The sequence below is a fragment of the Podarcis tiliguerta genome (genome assembly GCF_965153285.1).
Source record: "Podarcis tiliguerta genome assembly, chromosome: 1".
Taxonomy (NCBI): domain Eukaryota; kingdom Metazoa; phylum Chordata; class Lepidosauria; order Squamata; family Lacertidae; genus Podarcis; species Podarcis tiliguerta.
In genome coordinates, this window is record NC_139534.1 from 30,902,108 (window position 1) to 30,921,317 (window position 19,210).

General features: G+C 41.1%; 1 protein-coding gene across 6 annotated transcripts in view; it reads right to left on the reverse strand.

The window, feature by feature from the left end:
• Positions 1-19,210, reverse strand: part of PSMD14 (proteasome 26S subunit, non-ATPase 14) — a 63,764-nt gene that overhangs the window by 14,339 nt on the left and 30,215 nt on the right. For all 6 annotated transcript variants that reach the window (XM_083413243.1, XM_083413246.1, XM_083413244.1 and 3 more), the window contains 2 exons: positions 16,337-16,407; positions 15,278-15,428 (listed from right to left, as the gene is read on the reverse strand). In XM_083413243.1, coding sequence (XP_083269369.1) covers positions 15,278-15,428; positions 16,337-16,407 — 222 coding nt within the window. The remainder of the gene's footprint in view (positions 1-15,277; positions 15,429-16,336; positions 16,408-19,210) is intronic.

The following is a 19,210-nucleotide window of genomic DNA, read 5'->3' on the forward strand; positions in this document are numbered from 1 at the left end:
ACCACTTTAGCTAAAGGGGGCGTCCCGCTGCTGGCGTGCAGGCGCCGCACAATTTCTGTTCTCATTCTGAGGCAAAGTTCTTAACCCGAGGTACTATTTCTGGGTTAGCGGAGTTTGTAACCTGAAGCGTATGTAACCTGAAGCGTATGTAGCGTGAGGTACCACTGTATATTTATATTTAGGACCCACTCTATCCTTGTGACTAATGGTTTAAAACTGTTTTTAACACTGTGTTCTAAATGGTTGTAACCCACTTGTGTCTTATGGTGAAGGATGGGTCATAAATTAAAAAAACCACCACCGCAACAGCCTTGTGGCTGTTGCTTCTCAGACACTATTCCTTTTCCAGCTCTTATCTCCTGTACTATCAGAGCTGATCAACTGACAAGGAAGGAAATAAAGTCACAGCTGACACTGTGGAGACACTGGCCATGTACCCCTCTGATAAATTGTGTGTGTGTGTGTGTGTGTGTGTGTGTAGCAGTTGCTAGTACCCCTGTCCCTGTTATGCATGCAGTAGAAAAATGATGGAAAGATGATCTCCCTGTGAAAAGTCATTCCCATGCCTAGATTTCCCTTCCTAGATTGAGGCAACTGTATGACACCGTTACAGCAACTACAAAAGCTTAGTATTTTAGAGATCGGCGCCAGCTTTTAAATTTCAGTTATAAATCTAGTATTTTTTATGTAACGTTGGTTTCTTATCAGTTTCCCAAACTCTTGAAGCAGCATTTGAACCAGATGTTTTAATTTATGAACACCTGCAAATGCCCAACCACAGCAAAAAAGGGAGTATAAATAAAAAGGAAGTAAAAACATAACTAAATATTCTACACTGCAGTCCTCTAGAGGCTTACTTGATAGGAAACAACACAAATAAAGAATTTACACTGAGGATAAAGATACAATTACTTGGCAGTGTATCAGATTCAAAAGGTGCTTCATATTTTAGAGTACTAACACTTACACTCCTAGAATGGATTCTGACTGCTCCACTAGAAAACATGGAAGCCATCCAAGACTGCAATGGCGTTTTCTAACAAAATTGCCTCTACTTGTATTTGAGCTCCATATGCACTTTTCATAATCGCTTGCTGCAAACGATGCTGAATCAATGGCCAAGCATCAGGTTTTACAACTGTGTTATGATTACAGCGGCCCAGTTTTACAAGGTCATATTTGGGCAACGTTTATGGAAATGCCTTTAGCCATCTAGTGGTTTGTGGTGGAACTATACAAGCACAAACGCTTTGGGAACCCTGGACATTCATCCAATAGCTTTGTTTCAAATCAATTTCCATGCTGCTCCTCGAACAGAGGCAATTCTATATCTCTGATAATCACCAGTGGTCTGCCTATTTAGCTGTGCTGTTGATCAGTGCTCAGATATATGTCCCTAGAGAAAATTATACAGTGGCACCCTGGGTTACAAACTCTGCTAAGCAGGAAGCAGTTGCTCCAGGTTAAGAACTTTCCCCAGGATAAGAACGGAAATCGCACGCCAGCAGCGCAGCGGCAGCAAGGGGCCCCATTAGCGAAAGCATGCCTCAGGTTAAGAACAGTTTCAGGTTAAGAAAGGACCCCCGGGACGAATTAAGTTCTTAACCCGAGGTACCACTGTACTGGCTTTTATGCCTAGGCACAGCAATTGCATAAGGGCATCTGATTTGGAATTAAGAAAGTCATTTCTAATAAACTACTGGACAAAAATATGACTTGAGTGACATTTTGCTTCTACTTAACAGCATCATTACAACCAATGAGAAAAAGAATATTTTAACTACACCAAGATTAAAGGAATTCACTGTGATCACTATAGCAACTGTCTTAAGGAAAACTAACATGCTCAACAACCTGCAACCTAAAATTAGATCTGGGATGCAATAAAAAAGCATAAATGCAGCAACACACCCTACATTTTGATTTCTATGCAATCTTATAATTGCTTTTTTGCGCAGCAAGAACAAACGAGTCCCTTCTTTAGATAATCGTATCAAAATAAATAGGCTCATTAATGTCCAGTGCACTAATGAGCAGTGGATGAAGGAGGTGTTAATTATGCTACAGTAAGATTCAGGGATAAAGCCCTGGTGAGCACTTGCGATATATGCAGTAGCTCAAGCCTTCTTTAGGTTTGTGTACTTTGAATTTCATTGTGATGCGGTGACAGCAGTGCAGTCACCTTAAATTTAGCAGCGGAAACTTTGTGGACACAGTAGTTGGAACGCCAATATCACAAGGGTCAATTCAAGAGGAAATAAATTGATATATCGCTTCCGTTTTTGCAAGGACTTGAGAGTTCTTTAGACCTCTAAATTTCTTCTGACCATGACAATGCATAATTGCATTAAAATGCAGCCTAAAGGCTTACATGACAATTACCTCTCCCTAAGAAGGGGGAATAAAGAGCTCTGTGCAAAGTGGAAAAAAAAGTATACAGATCAAGGTGGCTTTTTGTTATTACATGTTGTCCTATACAGCAATTCTTTTCACCAACTGGACGATTTAATCCTGCCTAGTGCAAGTGCCTTGAGACTTTGCAGAGGTCACTTCAACAGTAGACAGCTTATAACAAAACCATTAGCGGTTTGGCTAGCTTAAGGAAACCTCTTCCTTTCCTTTTTTTTTGTTTATTATCACTGCATGAATCTGCAGCATATGATAGTTTATAATTTCTCAGGCTTGTTAAATTCATGTTAAAGGTCTGTTTTCTTGTTGAATAAATTTTGTTCATATAATGCTGCCTATTTCATACAGTGAGTCTTTAATAGCACCTTTGGTCTATGCGCAACTCACAGATCAAAACAGAGGACTAAAATAGGGGTTGATGATGCTATTTACATGTGTGATTCCTGCTGTCTTCTTGTTAGTAGCTTTAATATAATAGAAGACCTTGTCTGTTTTGTAATTAACACATCTTTACTGGAGAGATATTTGGAAGTGATTGCTGTGAATATACTGGTTAGTAAAATAAACACAATCACACACCACTTTCTGTTATCAGACAAATTTGTGAATTGTACACATTATACTCCAGATCAACAAACTGTGATATAACAGCCAAGTAGAAGACACATTTATATAACCTTATATTTTTTTCTGAATATGTGTATTCATTCTGACCTTGCAAATATAATTAGTTTGTGGGATGCATGGAATTCAGTACCATGTTTAGTAATTGCAATGTTTAGAAATAGATACTAAATATTTTGAAGCTGCCAATACAAATTAAAAACTGTACCTATGTATACATCTGTGTTGGTTTTAAAATTGTATGAAAAACAGCTACATTCCATATTTGTATCAACGGCTGTCCTCTGATCAAAGGTCCATGATACTGCTTGTTTTGTCAAAATCTAGCATTCAACTGAATTTCCATCTATACACATTTTATCCAAATCATGAAATAATCCATTTAACAAGCTATCATCCTAATAAGTTCTTTCAATATGATTAATTATAGACCAGCAAAGGGAATATTTTTACTACTTTTAAAAATCTATTTTCTAATATATTGTTGTGTTTTTAAGAATCCAAGACCTTCCAGTGGAATTATAGCTTTTACAAGTGTTTATATACTTGAAGGTATTTTTAAAAAAATAAAAAAAACTTTTTAAAATATCTATACACAATCAGAGGTAACAACATTTCAGGGGGAGGGCATGCTACAAATACAGATTTAACATCTAAGGTGATTAACTGCAATCAGTTAATTCAGTTCAGTTACTCAGAAAAGAAGCTATTTCTGGCATATATTTCCAGCCAAAAAACCAACAACCCCCCACTAAACCCTACGACATGCAGAAGCTCTTTCAAAAATGTATTGTGTTGCAATTCAGTCATCTAGCTATTGTTCATGCCATAGTTTTATGAAGAAACATAATAATGCATAAGAAATTCTTTGCAAAGGATATAATGTAGCTATGCTAGGTGCAGAAGAAGTAATGTCCCATCTAAAATCTCTTTTATCACCTGCAACTGACCTGTTATCAACTGCTTAGTTGGTTTCTAAATTCTTTAAAAATTAAATGGAACACATGACCCTTGAAGCGCAGCTGAGGTTTATGACCACTTCGTTATTTATGCTGCCATGCACACTCAGACAACCACAACTGAAGAACATCTTTGGTCCCCTGTAAGCCCACAGCATAAAAAATTCAGAGAAATCTTACTTTTTATGCCATTTCCAATGAAAAGCACTAAGAACAGAAACTGACTCATGCCAAATGCATATCACTGAATTGCTGTGATTGTGAGTTTGAGGTCTGCTACATGGAAATTATTTATAAAAATGTCAATTTTAGCTCTGGAAAAGAGATTCCTAGGAGTATGCACATTTTATTTCTTTATCCTTGGAGAATTTGTTTGCTTTGGGTCAGGTCTACTATGCAACCTGAATACCCATACTGGGAGGGGAGACAGCTACAGAATAATACATTTATCTTGACAAGCAAAGGCATGCATCTCTAAGCCACAAACAGAAAAACCGCAAGTTTCAAGGCTATTTGCCTTAATGAAGATAGATGGATTATTCTACATCCACCATGGTAAAAGGCATTTAAAAATTAATACTTTTAAACAAAAAGTCTACTTGGAACTTTTTGGTTTAGGGCAGGGAAATAAACTGAAATAACCCTTCGAATTTAAGTAAGCTAGCACTACCGTCTTATCTAAAGCACAGCACTAATTGAGTACCACTGCATTAAAGAAAACTATTCAGCATACAAAAATTGCATTTGTTAAGTAAGATATTTCTTTTTCAGCTCCTAGAAGACAAACACACATCTCATCTTCACATACTAAAAGATGAAATAACAAAACCTTTAAAAATTCTTAGGTGTGCATTATACATACGTTAAAAGTTAACAGGACAGAAGATAAAACTGGTACTGGAATGCAATTTGCTACTAATGGTCAGTTTAGGAAACCCACATTGAGACTACAAAGATGATAGACCAAACCACGGAATCACTGTTTGGAGGAACATAAATGAGCCCCAGTTGCATGCGCTTCCTCATTCCCCTCCTAATCACACAAGACTTCCCTTCCTCTTTTCCCAGTCTAGTCACGTATGGTTTCCCCCATTACCTACTTAGCACTAACCAAAGTTTGTCACAATGTCTGAATTAGCTAACTGATAAGTGCTTGCCTTCCAAAAGGAGAATCAGAAACACGCCAACAGATTTCTGAAACTGATTCCCAAACTTTGCATATTCAGAACGTGGAGAAATATGGACTGTACTGAACAGGGGGGGAAAGCCACACGTCATATGGGATGGGGTGAGGAGCCTATGTGTGAATCCATGGCTTATTCGTGATCCTCCAAACTATGGTTTGATCACTTGAATTAAGCCACTTGTTAGATGTAGTTCTGTAAATTGTGCAAATGACCTTGGTACATGTCTGAGGTTTATCATCATAAACAAGGTTTGTGAAGTTGGCACTTTCTAACAAGGCGTAAGCCAGCAGTTCTAATTTCCCCCCTCTATGGACGACTTTAAAAGTGCTAGGGTCTCTGCTGACCACTTAATAAAATGAGCTTATCTCTTCAGTGTCAGTATCAGTATCAATACCAATGCCATATTATGAAAACCACAGGCCCTAAGCCAGGATGCTGAGAAAGGCCACTTTAACTGATTTTTCAAAGGGAAAAATTAATAGGCTGCACCAACACCATATTATGAAAATCTTAGGTCCACGCCAGGGCCTTGTTAGCCTGTTCGATAATCCAGCCCTAATCAAAACAGTCTTGATTATCCATCATCTGTGGGGCAGGGGAGAGAATCTATCAAGTGCAGAGCAGGAGTCAGAAATTCTTGACGATTCCAAAACCTTTCCATGGATCACCTGAATGGAGTTCTGGAAGAAACAGTAATCTAGATGAGAATATCTCATCAAACCTAACATTTAAGTTACGTCACTTGTGCATGTGTATTTCACAATACACACACACACACACACACACACACACACACACACAAAATATACATTGTTTCATGTGCAAGGTGAGCTAGCATCACAACCTGTATCAGCTTCTATGCCACAGAATCATAGAATTGTAGAGATGAAAGGGACCTAGAGGGTCATCTAGTCCAAATCCCTGCAATACAGGAATCTCAGCTAAAGCATCCATGACAGATGGGCATCCAACCTCTGCTTAAAAACCTCCGAGGAAGGAGAGTCCACAACCTCCCGAGGGAGTCCATTCCACTGCCGAACAGCTCTTACTGTCAGAAAGTTCTTCCTGATGTTTAGTCAGAATCCATTGGTTTGGGTCCTACTCTCCTAAGCCTGAGAAAATAAGCTTGCTCCATCTTCTATGTGGCAGCCCTTATGATATTTGAAGATGGCTATCATATCTCCTGTCTCCTCTCTTCCAGGCTCAACATACCCAGATCCTTCAACCATTCCTCATAAGGCTTTGCTTCCAATCCCTTGATCATCTTTGTTGCCCTCCTCTGCAGCACATGTCCCAGTTCGTTAACATCCTTCTTAAACTCTGGCACCCAGAACTGGACACAGTTCTCCAAGTGCGGTCTGACCATGGCAGAATAGAGTGGCATTAAAACCACTCAATCTGGTGAGAGCAACTGCTCATTTCTGGAAGTGTTTCCAAGGGCTAATTTTACCTTTACCTACTCATGTGTTTAAGATTCGTGAGGTTAAGAGAAAAAAATGTTCAGACGCAAGTTGCTGTATTACTGAAATTAGCTTTAATGTATGTCAGAAATGTGCCTTAAGCATACAATCTATATAACTGCTCAAAGATGGTAGTCTCGCATGCTGATATTACAAAGACTAATGTCTTTGGCAAGCTTTGTACTCCTTCCTTAAAAACACTCTGAAATATAATGGAGGGTGGGGAAAAGTGAGACACTGGAGTCAGTACTAGAGTTGAGGATTTGTGATATGACTGAAAAGAGAGCTTACGAGTTAGGCTTCAGATCCAAGTTGTCAACTTGACAGAACTGAAGTTGCATTTAGAAGCAGCCAAAGATCTGTGCCAAAGTCATCTTTTTGCATTACAGAAGATCTGAATGTGTCAGTCACACAGCCCACAGTAATGCAGAAAGGCCAGAGAAATCAACATTAAGTTTTCTTGATTTTGTTGGCATTTCTCTCAACCAATTCACTAAGCTCTCCGTATTTGTCCAAATAAGCCAGTTAGACAGAAGACAGGTAAGAATAAAATGCTTAAGAAAGGGCACTATTCAGTGTATAGATTAACACTCTGCATGTAAACACTCCTAAGCTGTGAAGCAATTTACATACAGGAAAGCACTGTGGATGAATCTACAACAATCTCACCAAAACAAATTACATCATGAAGAAACTTATTGCATGCTACAATATAGCAGACACAATTTTAAACAAACAAACAAACAAACAAACAAACAAAAACTCTTTTAAAAACTAGAACCTGAAAAAGCACAAAATATGACAGGAAAGCAGGATTTAGAAGTATTAGCAAATGTACTGTGAGATAGGGGAAAGATAGCCCTGCGGCATCATTTGAGAGCAAAAGGAAACAACTATAGGGTCAGGTACAGTGCACTGAAGAGATGAGAAACCACTAGCAGGGAACAGTGGGAAAGAGGAAGCAGCGGTGGGGGCGGGTGGGAGCAGAAAACGCAAAAATAAAAGAGGGGGCAGCACTAGTTGAATGGTTCAGAGTGCACAGTGGTGACCCATGATGGCTGCTTTCAGGCAAAACTGTCTGCAGCACCATAGCTCTGTGCTTCAAGCCTTGGCACAGGCCCCCAGAAAGGCTACTTTCCTAAACCCACTATTGCTTCTTCCCTGCCTCCACACAGGAACAACTTACTGCACTGTGGCAAACACTGCTATAAATTATGTTCTGCTACAAGTAATAACAGTGGAGCTGATAATGCCCTCTGACTGAAGTGTAGCCATCAAAAGACAACCTTAGCTATTTCTGGAAGATCCTCAGGCGCTGGATTACAGGAAGTCAGTTCCATAACCAGGGAACAGCAAACAAGATCACTTACCTGCGCACCCTCTGCAACTGGAACTTGGCACAAAGATGGCAGTGTTTTGAAGGCACTCTAGGTTGATGCCAGGGAAGAGGGCGGGAATTGTGGAGAAGGGCTCTTGCTTCTACAGCACACTGCTCATGGCTTTCTGAAACTAGAATCTGCCCTTTGACTTTGGCTATGGCAACATTTAGGGATCCAATGCAAATTTTGTAGCAGTGACATAAAGCGCACCTAGTTGCCTTGCCAAGCAAGAGGTGGGCTGCCCCATCTGTACAAACTGAAGGCAGAATGGATTGCAGTGGCCGGGTCCTATCTAGCTCACAAGGACACAGCCCTTTCAACAGATGGAACTCATTGTAAGAATACCTGGCCAGCGCTAGCAGTAGATGCAGAACCAAAATCACTCCATGACAACCAACCGGAGGAGGGAACTATTTATGGTGGGAGTCCAAACCTCCCACAGAGTACAAGATTTGCCAGCCATTGTTAGTTCTTCAGCTCAGGATTTTGATTCGGAGGGCTCACCCATATTCAGCTTTCAATCATGGTTCGCCCATGAGTCAGCACCGGGATGAAAAAAAGGAGGTGTCATTTCCTACGACAGCACAAGAATGTTTCTCTGTATGTTGCCATCCCATTAAGTCTTTCCCTCACCCCTCTCTACGTCTTGTACAATTACCTCTATAGCTAAGTGGATCAAGGCCCAAAGTGCAGTATCAGCATCATGTATATGGGGCCAACATTCTGAAGATGCAGGAGGAGAGGACAGCAGGGAGCATGTGGCGATCAAATGAGAGGCAGCTGCAAGCGACACCCATCTCTGCTCCCCCCAAGCAGCCATTGCTGCCTGGACTGCTTGAAATAAAAAGAAAAGTCTGTCGGGGGGGGGCGGGGGGGCTCCACCTGGTCCTAGTTCCCAGCAACTGCTATCTGGGTTGGGACAAATAAAGAAAGGAATGGGCCAGTCTAGTGGGGTAATTCTGAAGGAGAGGCACTGGTGTGGGGGGGTGTTACACGGGAGTCTGGACCCCTGCCATGTGATAAAGACCCCCTTAACAATAGAAGGTAAAGGTAGACCAGGGTGAGTCTGGATTGCATTTGGGTTCTGAATGAGATGCCCCCCTTGTGGATAGAAAGGTTCACTGAGTAAGAGATGGGGAGGTGTTTCGGAGTAAAGGTTGAAGCTATCTACAAGTGGATCAATCCCTTCTGCGTGCAGGGCGGCTGTCTACCAGCTCCATCTGGTACGCAGGCTGAGACCCTACCTGCCTGCGGATTGTCTCGCCAGAGTGGTGCATGCTCTAGTTATCTCCCGCTTGGACTACTGCAATGCGCTCTATGTGGGGCTACCTTTGAAGGTGACCCAGCAACTGCAACCAATGCAGAATGCAGCAGCTAGACTGGTGACTGGGAGTGGCCGCCGAGACCATATAACACCGGGCCTGAAAGACCAACATTGGCTCCCAGTATGCTTCTGAGCACAATTCAAAGTGTTGGTGCTGACCTTTAAAGCTCTAAACGGCCTCAATCCAGTATACCTGAAGGAGGGTCTCCACCTGCATTGTTCAGCCTGGACACTGAGGTCCATCGCCGAGGGCCTTCTGGTGGTTCCCTCACTGTGAGAAGCAAAGCTACAGGGAACCAGGCAGAGGGCCTTCTCAGTAGTGGCGCTCGCCCTGTGGAACGCCCTCCCATCAGATGTCAAGTAAATAAACAACTATCTGACTTTTAGAAGACATCTGAAGGCAGCCCTGTTTAGGGAAGTTTTTAATGTTTTATTCTGTTTAATATTCTGTTGGGAGCTGCCCAGTGGCTGGGGAAACCTAGCCAGTTGGGTGGGGTGTAAGTATATTATTGTTGTTGCTGTTATTAATTATTATTATTATTATTATTATTATTATTATTATTATTATTATTATTATTATTTGCTGTCTACAAGTGATCCAACCCCTTTGCATACAGGTAGTTGCACTCTGAGCACAACAGATAACCACTATTTACATGGTCACTTGTAAGCACACAATCTGGCCAAGGGAACCTGCAATGCTCCTTGGTTTGCTGAGGATGAAGTGGGCAGTTACAAGTCCCTGTGTGTGTCAGAAATCTACCATCCAGGTGATCATGAAGCCACTGCAGGTTTCAGACCAAGTTTTATAACCAAAACAGCCTTGGTTGACCTGACTGATGATCTGTATAGAGAGAGGCAGGGCAGGGTGACTGTTACTTCTCCTTGACTTCTCAACAGCTTTTGACACCACTGACATTCTGGTATTACTTGGGGGCAGGGGGAGGTTACTGGAGATGCCGTATTAGGATGGTTCTGCTCCTATCCATAGGACCCTTACTAGAAAGTAATACTGGTAGACTGTTGCTTGGCTCTGTGGCTTTTGAGCTGTGGTCTTTTGCAAGGGTCTATTCCTTCTCTTGCTATTCAGTAATGATGATGGCATACAGCTCTCTCTCTCTCTCCACTGCATCTGAATAAGGAATGGCTATGCAAGTGTTAGACCGGTGTCTGGAAGCTGGATGGGGGTGAGTAAACCTAAAGCTGAATCCTGGTAAGACAGGGTCAGTGTGGGTGGGAGGTTCCTGTGCCTGGGAACTACGTGGATGACCTCTTCTGGGGTGGGGTTTCACTCTCCCTGAAAAAAACATATCCAAAGCCTAGGAGTACTCCTAGATTCTAACCTACCACTTGAGTCTCAGTTGGCTTCTGGGGCTAGGAGTGCTTATGCCCAGCTTAGGCTGGTTCGCCAGCTACAGCAGTTCCTGGACTAGAATAGTCTGGCCTCAACTGTCCACGTTCCGGTGACCTTCTGCATGGACTATTGTAATGCACTTGTGGATGGTCTGGAGACAGCAGCTAGTGCAGAATGCACCTATTAGGTTGGGTAAGTGGGGCAACCTGACGAGACCATGTGCCACCGGTCCTGAATGAAAGCACTGCACTATCTGTCAGTGAGCTAACATGCTCAAGCTGGGGTTTTTACTACTAGTGTACATTTGGTGATTGAAAGAAAGAGTGGGGATGTTCAATCTCAACATTTCAATGGGGTTTCAGGGTTTTTTTGTTGTTGTTTTAATGTTCACATTAAAAAAATGATTTAAAAATTGATCCCTTTGGGTTCTTTGATGAAATAGGACACCTAATGCAGTATTTTTTTAGAAATGTCTCACGAATGAACAAAGCAAGCTGAAGATAAAAACTGCAGGAAGAAACCAACATTAAAATAAAAGAACAGTAAAGATGTGATGCCTCATATTGTGTGGGAAAATATATGTGAGGTTTAAGCAAATAAGATGCTCTGGGAGGAAACTGGTCTCATGGTGCTCACCTCTCCAAAGTACCCTACGAAAAACAAGGGGAGGGGAGCCACCATCAATTTGCAAAAGGAATGTTGTAATTTTACTTACTATACCTCGCCATGCACAAGCACTTTCAAATGTATCCAATTTTCTCTCTTTATAATAATTCACAACAAACCAAGAACAAAGGAACTACAGATTCTAAAGTGAGAGTAGCTGCTGGGGTGGAAAACAGAACATACAGAAAACGATATGGCAGACTGAGGTTAATGGGGCAGCTGAACTTGTGGCAAGCACCCCCGTATGGGGTTTTACACTCATTGTGTCATTTTGTCACCATGTTACATCATAGGTAGGTGCAGTTATTCTTTGGCAGATTGCTTGCTTCCAACAAATTACATCTATTAGCTACTGCTTAGGAGGTGGATTCGCTATGGCCTGGGATGAATACAATCGTTTCTACAGAGAGATAAAATGAAGCCTCATCTCCATCAATCTCTTCCTTACATCAGAGTGGATAAGCAGATAATGACACATGTAGCTGCCTTAAACAGAGTCAGGCCACTGGTCCAGGTCGCTCAGCACTGTCTACCTTGACCAGCAGTAGCTCTCCAAGGTTTCAGATAGAATCTTTCCCAGCCCCACCTGGAGATGCCAAGGATTGAACCTGGCACCTTCTGCATGCAAAGCAGATGTTCTACCACCGAGCCATGGCCCCTTCACAAATATAGTCATTAAGTCCACTTCAGATAACCATTTTATGTGGTGAAATCAACTAAGTTAATTTTCCCTAATTGATTTTGGCCTGTTATGTTGGAGTTTTTAACAAGACTCATTTCATGGCCAGATCTGGTTCTACCTATTTTTAAGTGCTCTACTAGCGCACAGCAGGTCATTTATCTGGACACACGTTTGATCAGTTACAAGTTTAGCTCAACAAAGTAAGGGGAGCAGAGTGTGGGAAGAGTAGAGCACTAATCCCACTTTCTTTTTTTCATGCATGCCTTAGCAACTAGGAAGACTTGAGATAGTCCTCTCTCCTAATTGCTGCAATATATTAAGGCAATTCCCTATGAGATTTGGCAGTGAGAATACCTGTGAATCAATTCCCCCCATCTTCCAAAGAATCCAGGCCTCTTGAAGGGTTGAAGAAGCCTTCTCAGGCAACACCATTCTACCCTCCCAAAATTCCAGTAAGTGGTATGGAGGAGTACAAGAGCTTATTCCAACATCATGCTCTGTGCTTGATTCATTGCAGGCCCCTACATCTCAATCCCATCCCACAACAAATGCAAGATGAGATGTGGCTTACAGGTCTAAGCAGAGATAGATACAAGTGAAATATTTAGCGGAAGAAAGGAAATGGCTGTGGATACAGTTTAGAGGCTTCATAATGCCTAGCAGCAGCCAGGAAAGCTTCAGAACTGGAAAGTTTCATTAACAGACCTATCATGTCCAAGGGCTATGTAGGTATTTATTAGAATTAAGAAACTCTACTTCCTCTTCTATTCATTCCAAAGTTGCCGATTAAACATGCGGTGAACCAGACTAAGTAACTCTTTATACAGGTTATCAATGTTTACTACAGAAAGCGATACTAAATGGGCTAAAATAATAACGGAAGCTGTAGATATTCTGAAACAATACAAAAACAATGGTACAATACTTTGTATCAAATAAGAGATCTTGAAGGCAAACTGAAGCCTAGCACCAAAAACAATGCACAAAGTGCTCCTTCTCAGAATCTCTGAAAGTGTTTCAGCTCTAGATATGCTTGAATAATATCCTGCACTTCAGATACTTGCTTGAGTCTTATATTTTTTTTAATTCCTTTTTGTTTTGTTAGATCCACACACTTGTACCAACATTCTTGGCTTTTAAAAATGAAAGTTAACAACAAACAACAATTATATGTTGTTATAATACGCATGCAAGTTGACATCTCATCGTAACTGCAGCAGCAATATTAGCTGCTCACCTGCATTACCATCCCAAAACCATTAACACAAGACTTAAATACTTAAAATATTTATAAAACTGTATAAATGCCATACATACTATTAATTTAATGACTATTCTGCAATACAATAGAAAAGCATGCTCAAACAAAACACCTCAGCAGTATTTTAAAGCAGTAACCAACTAGCCAATTTCTGTATGTTCTGAAGTTTTTCTAATCCACTCTCCCTGTGGCTGAGCAAAATCGAATTGCCTCTCACATTTGCAGACAGCTCTGTGAAGGTGATAATAGAGCTGCTCCCTGCTGTCATGAGGCAGGAAATAGGAAAATGGCATATGGGGCTAGAAAGAAATAAAAAAAAGAAAGAACCAAACAAGAACAAAAGAGATTTCAACAAAGGACAAACTATAACCCAATATGCTTTGCAAGTTAATCTCTTTTCATAATGATTTCACATAATCATTCATCTGCAAACTTACCCTAAAACGTGAATGGCTGCAAAGTCTTTGGGGAAAGTTTTTATTCCGAAACGTTTGGAACACACAAAGTGTTGTGTTCCTGCTCTATAAAGCAAGAGTGTTATTTCTATCCATGAAAGATCGAATCCAGCTCAATCTAATAGGGCAGATTATTTATGTTGCCAGGCTTTGAACTCATTTCTTTCTTTTAAAAAATTAAGCTCTGCCTCAATTTAAAAGAGCAAGGCTGCTTACAAATGTACGCAAGCAATTGTTACAAGAAAAACCCTTAAATAAAGTCCCCACTAAAATAGCAAATCGCAAATGCTTACATCACAGGCAAGCTCCTAATCTGACTCTAAACACATTTACTCAGAAAAACTGTGCAGTTTCAATGGGACCCGCTTTCTAATTTCACTTCATATATTTCACATAAATTTCTAATTTAAGATTATAGCCTTAGGGTGTCGTTTTTAAAAAAGAGATGTTACCTATCAACAAAATGCAGCAACTCGACTGCTCACTGGGTTCAAAATCTGACCATCATGTTACACAGCTGCTAAAAAGCTTGCACTGGCTGTCAATCAGCAACTGGGATAGGTTTACGGTGCTGGTACTGGTGCCTTATTCAGCTCAAAATAGGATACCTAGAAGATTGCCTCACCCCCTATATACCCAACTGATCACTGTACTCTGCAGGAAAGGGCCTCCTTCAGATGCCATCTTATCAGAAGGTCCACTCTGCACAATGTAGGAATTGGACAATTCAGTGTGATGGTACCAGAGCCTAGGACTTGCCGATCAGAAGGTTGGCAGTTCGAATCCCTGTGACGGGGTGAGCTCCCATTGCTTGGTCCCTGCTCTTGCCAACCTAGCCATTCAAAAGCACGTCAAAGTGCAAGTAAATAAATAGGTATTGCTCCGGTGGGAAGGTAAACAGCATTTCCGTGCGCTGCTCTGGTTTGCCAGAAGCGGCTTAGTCATGCTGGCCACATGACCCGGAAGCTGTACGCCGGCTCCCTAGGCCAATAAAGCGAGATGAGCACCGCAACCCCCGAGTTGGTCACGACTGGACCTAATGGTCAGGGGTCCCTTTACCTTTACCTACCCTTTAGAATGCCCTCTCCTTACGTATCAGAAACACATTGTCTCTACCATCCCTTCTGAAAACTTCTATTCCAAAATGCTTTTAAGTGAATATTTTTTATCCCAGTTTTTCATCTGTGTTGGATTGAAATTGTATTTATGTATGTCTTTATTGTCAAATCTTTTATGGGAAGCGATTCATAAACGACATAGGGAAGCACAGAAGGGCTCTTCAAGAGCAAAGAGGGAAAGAAAAAAAGAGACAGCAATTACAGGACCAAGTTGAGCTATTTCCATCTACAGAAGTATGGATGTGACAATGTTAATAATATCTCATTAATGAGAATCCAGAATGCCTCTATGGGATTTTTAACTTAAAATCCCATGGAGGCATTCTGGATTCTCATTAATGAGATATTATTAACATTGTCACATCCATCCTTCTGTATGCAACAGAAACTAATACATACCTTTCCTTTCACGCTTTGAATGGGATCCACCACTACAGCTACAGCTCTTTCGGACAGGGCTTCAAAACTCTGCTGAGTATTGATATCTACACCAGACAACCAGCAGCCAAAGCCAGGGTGACTGTGATACCAGCCAACAACCATTTCAGGTCTGTAACAAAGAAGGCATTTGGAGATTATCATCACAAAATATGAAAAGCTGCAATGAAATATGGATGTTTTCAGTAGGAAATGAAACCCTGAGATGTGAAAAGGCACCATTAGAAACATTTAAAATCGCTGCTCACTAGATTGTGGTGAAAACGTTAAAATGTGACAAAGAAGTGCAATCAATTAAGGGACTGTATATTAGCATTGGTAGCATCAGGCTCTCACTTTTTCACCCTCCTACCACATCTCCCAATGCAGTTTTTGCCCTTTCAGCACTTCAGCAAATACCTTTGCGAACTCACTGCCACCAAAAGTTGGCTTTTCACAGCAGAATGTCCATTTCAGACATGGACGACAGGAAAAAGCGGTGGGAAAAGATTAAATATCAATTAAACCAGCAGTAGAACTAGGAACTCAGTCAAAAAGCAATTTGCACTGTTCTGCTCAGCTGTTGAATCTTTTGTTAACAGTAATTTTGAAGTTTCTGCTGCAGTATAAGAATTTGAGCAAGCAGATGACAACTGTTGAGAGACCCCAAGTGAAGTAACAAAATTTGTTTAAATATTTGGATGCCTTTTTATCAGGTAACCTTTACTGTGGTGTACAGACCACCATAGCTGAAAAATCAGAGTTGGGGTGGTAACAGTCTATTTTGTACGAGTGGAAGCTGTCAGCTGAATATTAATTCAATGTATGCAATAGTTCCAACCAAAAGCAGAGTTGGATGCAATCTTACTGTGTGTATTCTCACAAGATAGCAAGCCCATGATTAGGCTTTCGTAACACGTTGTGTTAGTTGTACAAGACTAAACCAATTGCTTCTGCTGCAGTACTAGTAAATGAGCCAAGAGGAAACTAGGACATGCATGATTTATTCCTTTTTTAAAAACGAATTGAGAAATTCTTTACCTTCCAGTCTGCTTTAGCATATCCAACATTTTGGCTTGAAACACAGGATCAACTGCCTCTACGCTGACCCCCTGGATTTGGAGACAGATTAACAGCATAAAAATAATCTAGTTTACAGATATTTATGAAAAGACTTTTCTTGCACACACACAAATGATTCATGATAGTAACAATCTGCTCCTGTATATAAAGGTTACATGGTATTTTAGATGTCACCTTTTAAGAATTCTAAGAATTTTATAGGACATATCATATCTAATCTCCCCCTTCTTCTCTAGGAGCTCAGAGCAGTATCAACCTCACAACATCCCTGTGAACTGAATGTAGGCTATGAACGAATGTAGGCTATCAACAATTTGTACAAGGCCACCCAGTGAACTTCATATACGAGCAGAAATTTAACTTTAGTCCTCCCATCTCCAAAATGAACAGACAATAGCTTCTGCACTGTACTTGCTAGCAAACCTAATTTTCATATGTGATGATTTAGTTGTTCAAATGTATAAAATGTTAACTATTTGCATACTTTTTATAAAACCCAAGAACAATTTGTACACCTCTTAGGTGTTCATTTTGTAGTCTCTGTTTACAAAAGGCTTCTGGGCAAGCCCACTGTCAATATTCAGAAGTCAATACTCATTTTCTTTGTCCTCCTGAGTATTCATGTCTGCTGCTTGGTTTCAGATTTACTGCTGGTGACAAAACATCCTCCATCAGCCAGTAGTGCATACATCAGTAGGAAAAAAATAGCTCAGTTGGTAGAGAATGAGACTCTCAATTTCAGGGTTGTGGGTTCGCGTCCATTGGGCAAGAAGATTCCTGCACAGCAGGGGGTTGGCCAGATGACCCTTGGGGTCCCTTCCATCACTATGATTCTCCACCATCTTGCAGTTTCATTCAATGGAACCTTCCCCAAATGATTTGTGAAATAAGGGCAATGTGAGGGAACCCACAGTAGCCCATGGTGACTTATTAGCGAAGCACTTAAGAGGACATAGCTGCTCACATCCCCTTTGACTTGGACAACAGAGGTGTGCAACTTGTTCTACTGATTCTGTAGGACACGTTTTAGTTGGTTACACCTTTGAGCCACAACAAGTTGTTTGGTGGGGCGTGTGGTTGACCAGCTGGTTGCCCGATTATGCTCTCTCATAATCATACTTCTTTGCAAGAAGAACCAGTCCTGGCCACCTTGGAGATACAGTACTTGAGAGGCAGCCACAACAGAAAACATCCTTAGATACCAAGAACTGTAACTAGTGGCTGCTCACCAATATCCAATTCCTGGGGAAAGTGTTTGAATGGGTGGTTCTTGTACAACTTCAGTCATTCTTAGGTGAAAATTATCCAGATCCATGACAGCTGATTTAAGGCACAGAAACTGCCTTGGTTACTTGGACATCTCAACAGGAGCAGCTTTCAGTAAAATCAACCATGGAATTGTACTAGATATGCTGAGTGATTTGGGAATTGGAGCAGTGTACTTCAGTAGTTCCACTCCTCCCTGGATGAACAATTCCTTGGATGGGAGACTACTGCTCAATGGGATCCCTTGTACTTCTATTTCTCCTTCTCACTGGATACAGGTGAGGCACTGGAGATGCTGGTGGCAGCAGATGCAATCCTGAATAGATTGTTTAGCCATAGTTATCCATGCCTTGCCAACATTCTACTAGTGCAATGTACTGCCTTTGAAGACTTATCAGAAACATCTTTTAGTACAAAGCACATCTACCAGGTTACCAATTAGGGCTGTTTTTGGGAAACATATCAGCAGTACTTAAAAACAGCCACACTGTTTGCGGACACAATTCATAACCTATAAAGCCCTGAGCTGTGGCCCCATAAAAATGACTGGAGAAGTTATGGTGACTCCTGTTTGGTATGCTCTTCCCAGAGAAGCTCACCAGACACTAATGGTGATGTAATTTCAGTGTTAAAATCTTTTTTTTAAATTCCAGGAATTAGAAAATATTGACAACATGATTTTATTTTGATGCCTCTTCTTATGTGGTTTCTCGTTTAGCTATTGCCTGCTGCTGTTGTGATTCTACTATCTCCAAGTTTATATATTTTATTATTATTTCTTTAAAATCCTGGAAACCTTAATGCTCAAGGACAGCTTATAAATTCACAATACATATATACAGGTAAGATGGGAGCAGCATCCCATAGGATTTGGGAGCACATCCTTGTAACTTGTAAACCAGCACACAGTAGTCTGTGCCTTCGAACAACGATGAGCTATAGACTCAAGTTCCATTAGTACCAAGTTACAGAGCAACTCCCAAATGTAATAGAAATATCTGAAACATAAGCTGAGCCACACTCAAAACGAATCTGATAAATAGGTTCAGAAGTACTATTATGGATAAAGCACAATATATTTTAAATCCCACTTTCTGTGCTGTAAACAATAAAACTTGATACTTTCTGCTATTGAACAGATCTAGCTATGAAACCTGAAGCTGAGACTCCAATACTTTGGCCACCTCATGAGAAGAGAAGACTCCCTGGAAAAGACCCTGATGTTGGGAAAAATGGAGGGCACAAGGAGAAGGGGACGACAAAGGACGAGATGGTTGGATAGTGTTCTCGAAGCCACCAGCATGAGTTTGACTAAACTGCGGGAGGCAGTGGAAGACAGAAGTGCCTGGCGTGCTCTGGTCCATGGGTCACGAAGAGTCGGACACGACTAAACAACAACAAGCTATGAAACTGTGAGCACTGCACCACTGAGGCACCCAGGTATATATAGCTAATAACTGACACTACCCAGTCCTAACAGACCACTACATTTCTTCCAGCACTGATAGACATACGACAACTATCAGTATTCTTTTCACAACCATCACACATGTAGGGAAGGAAGGG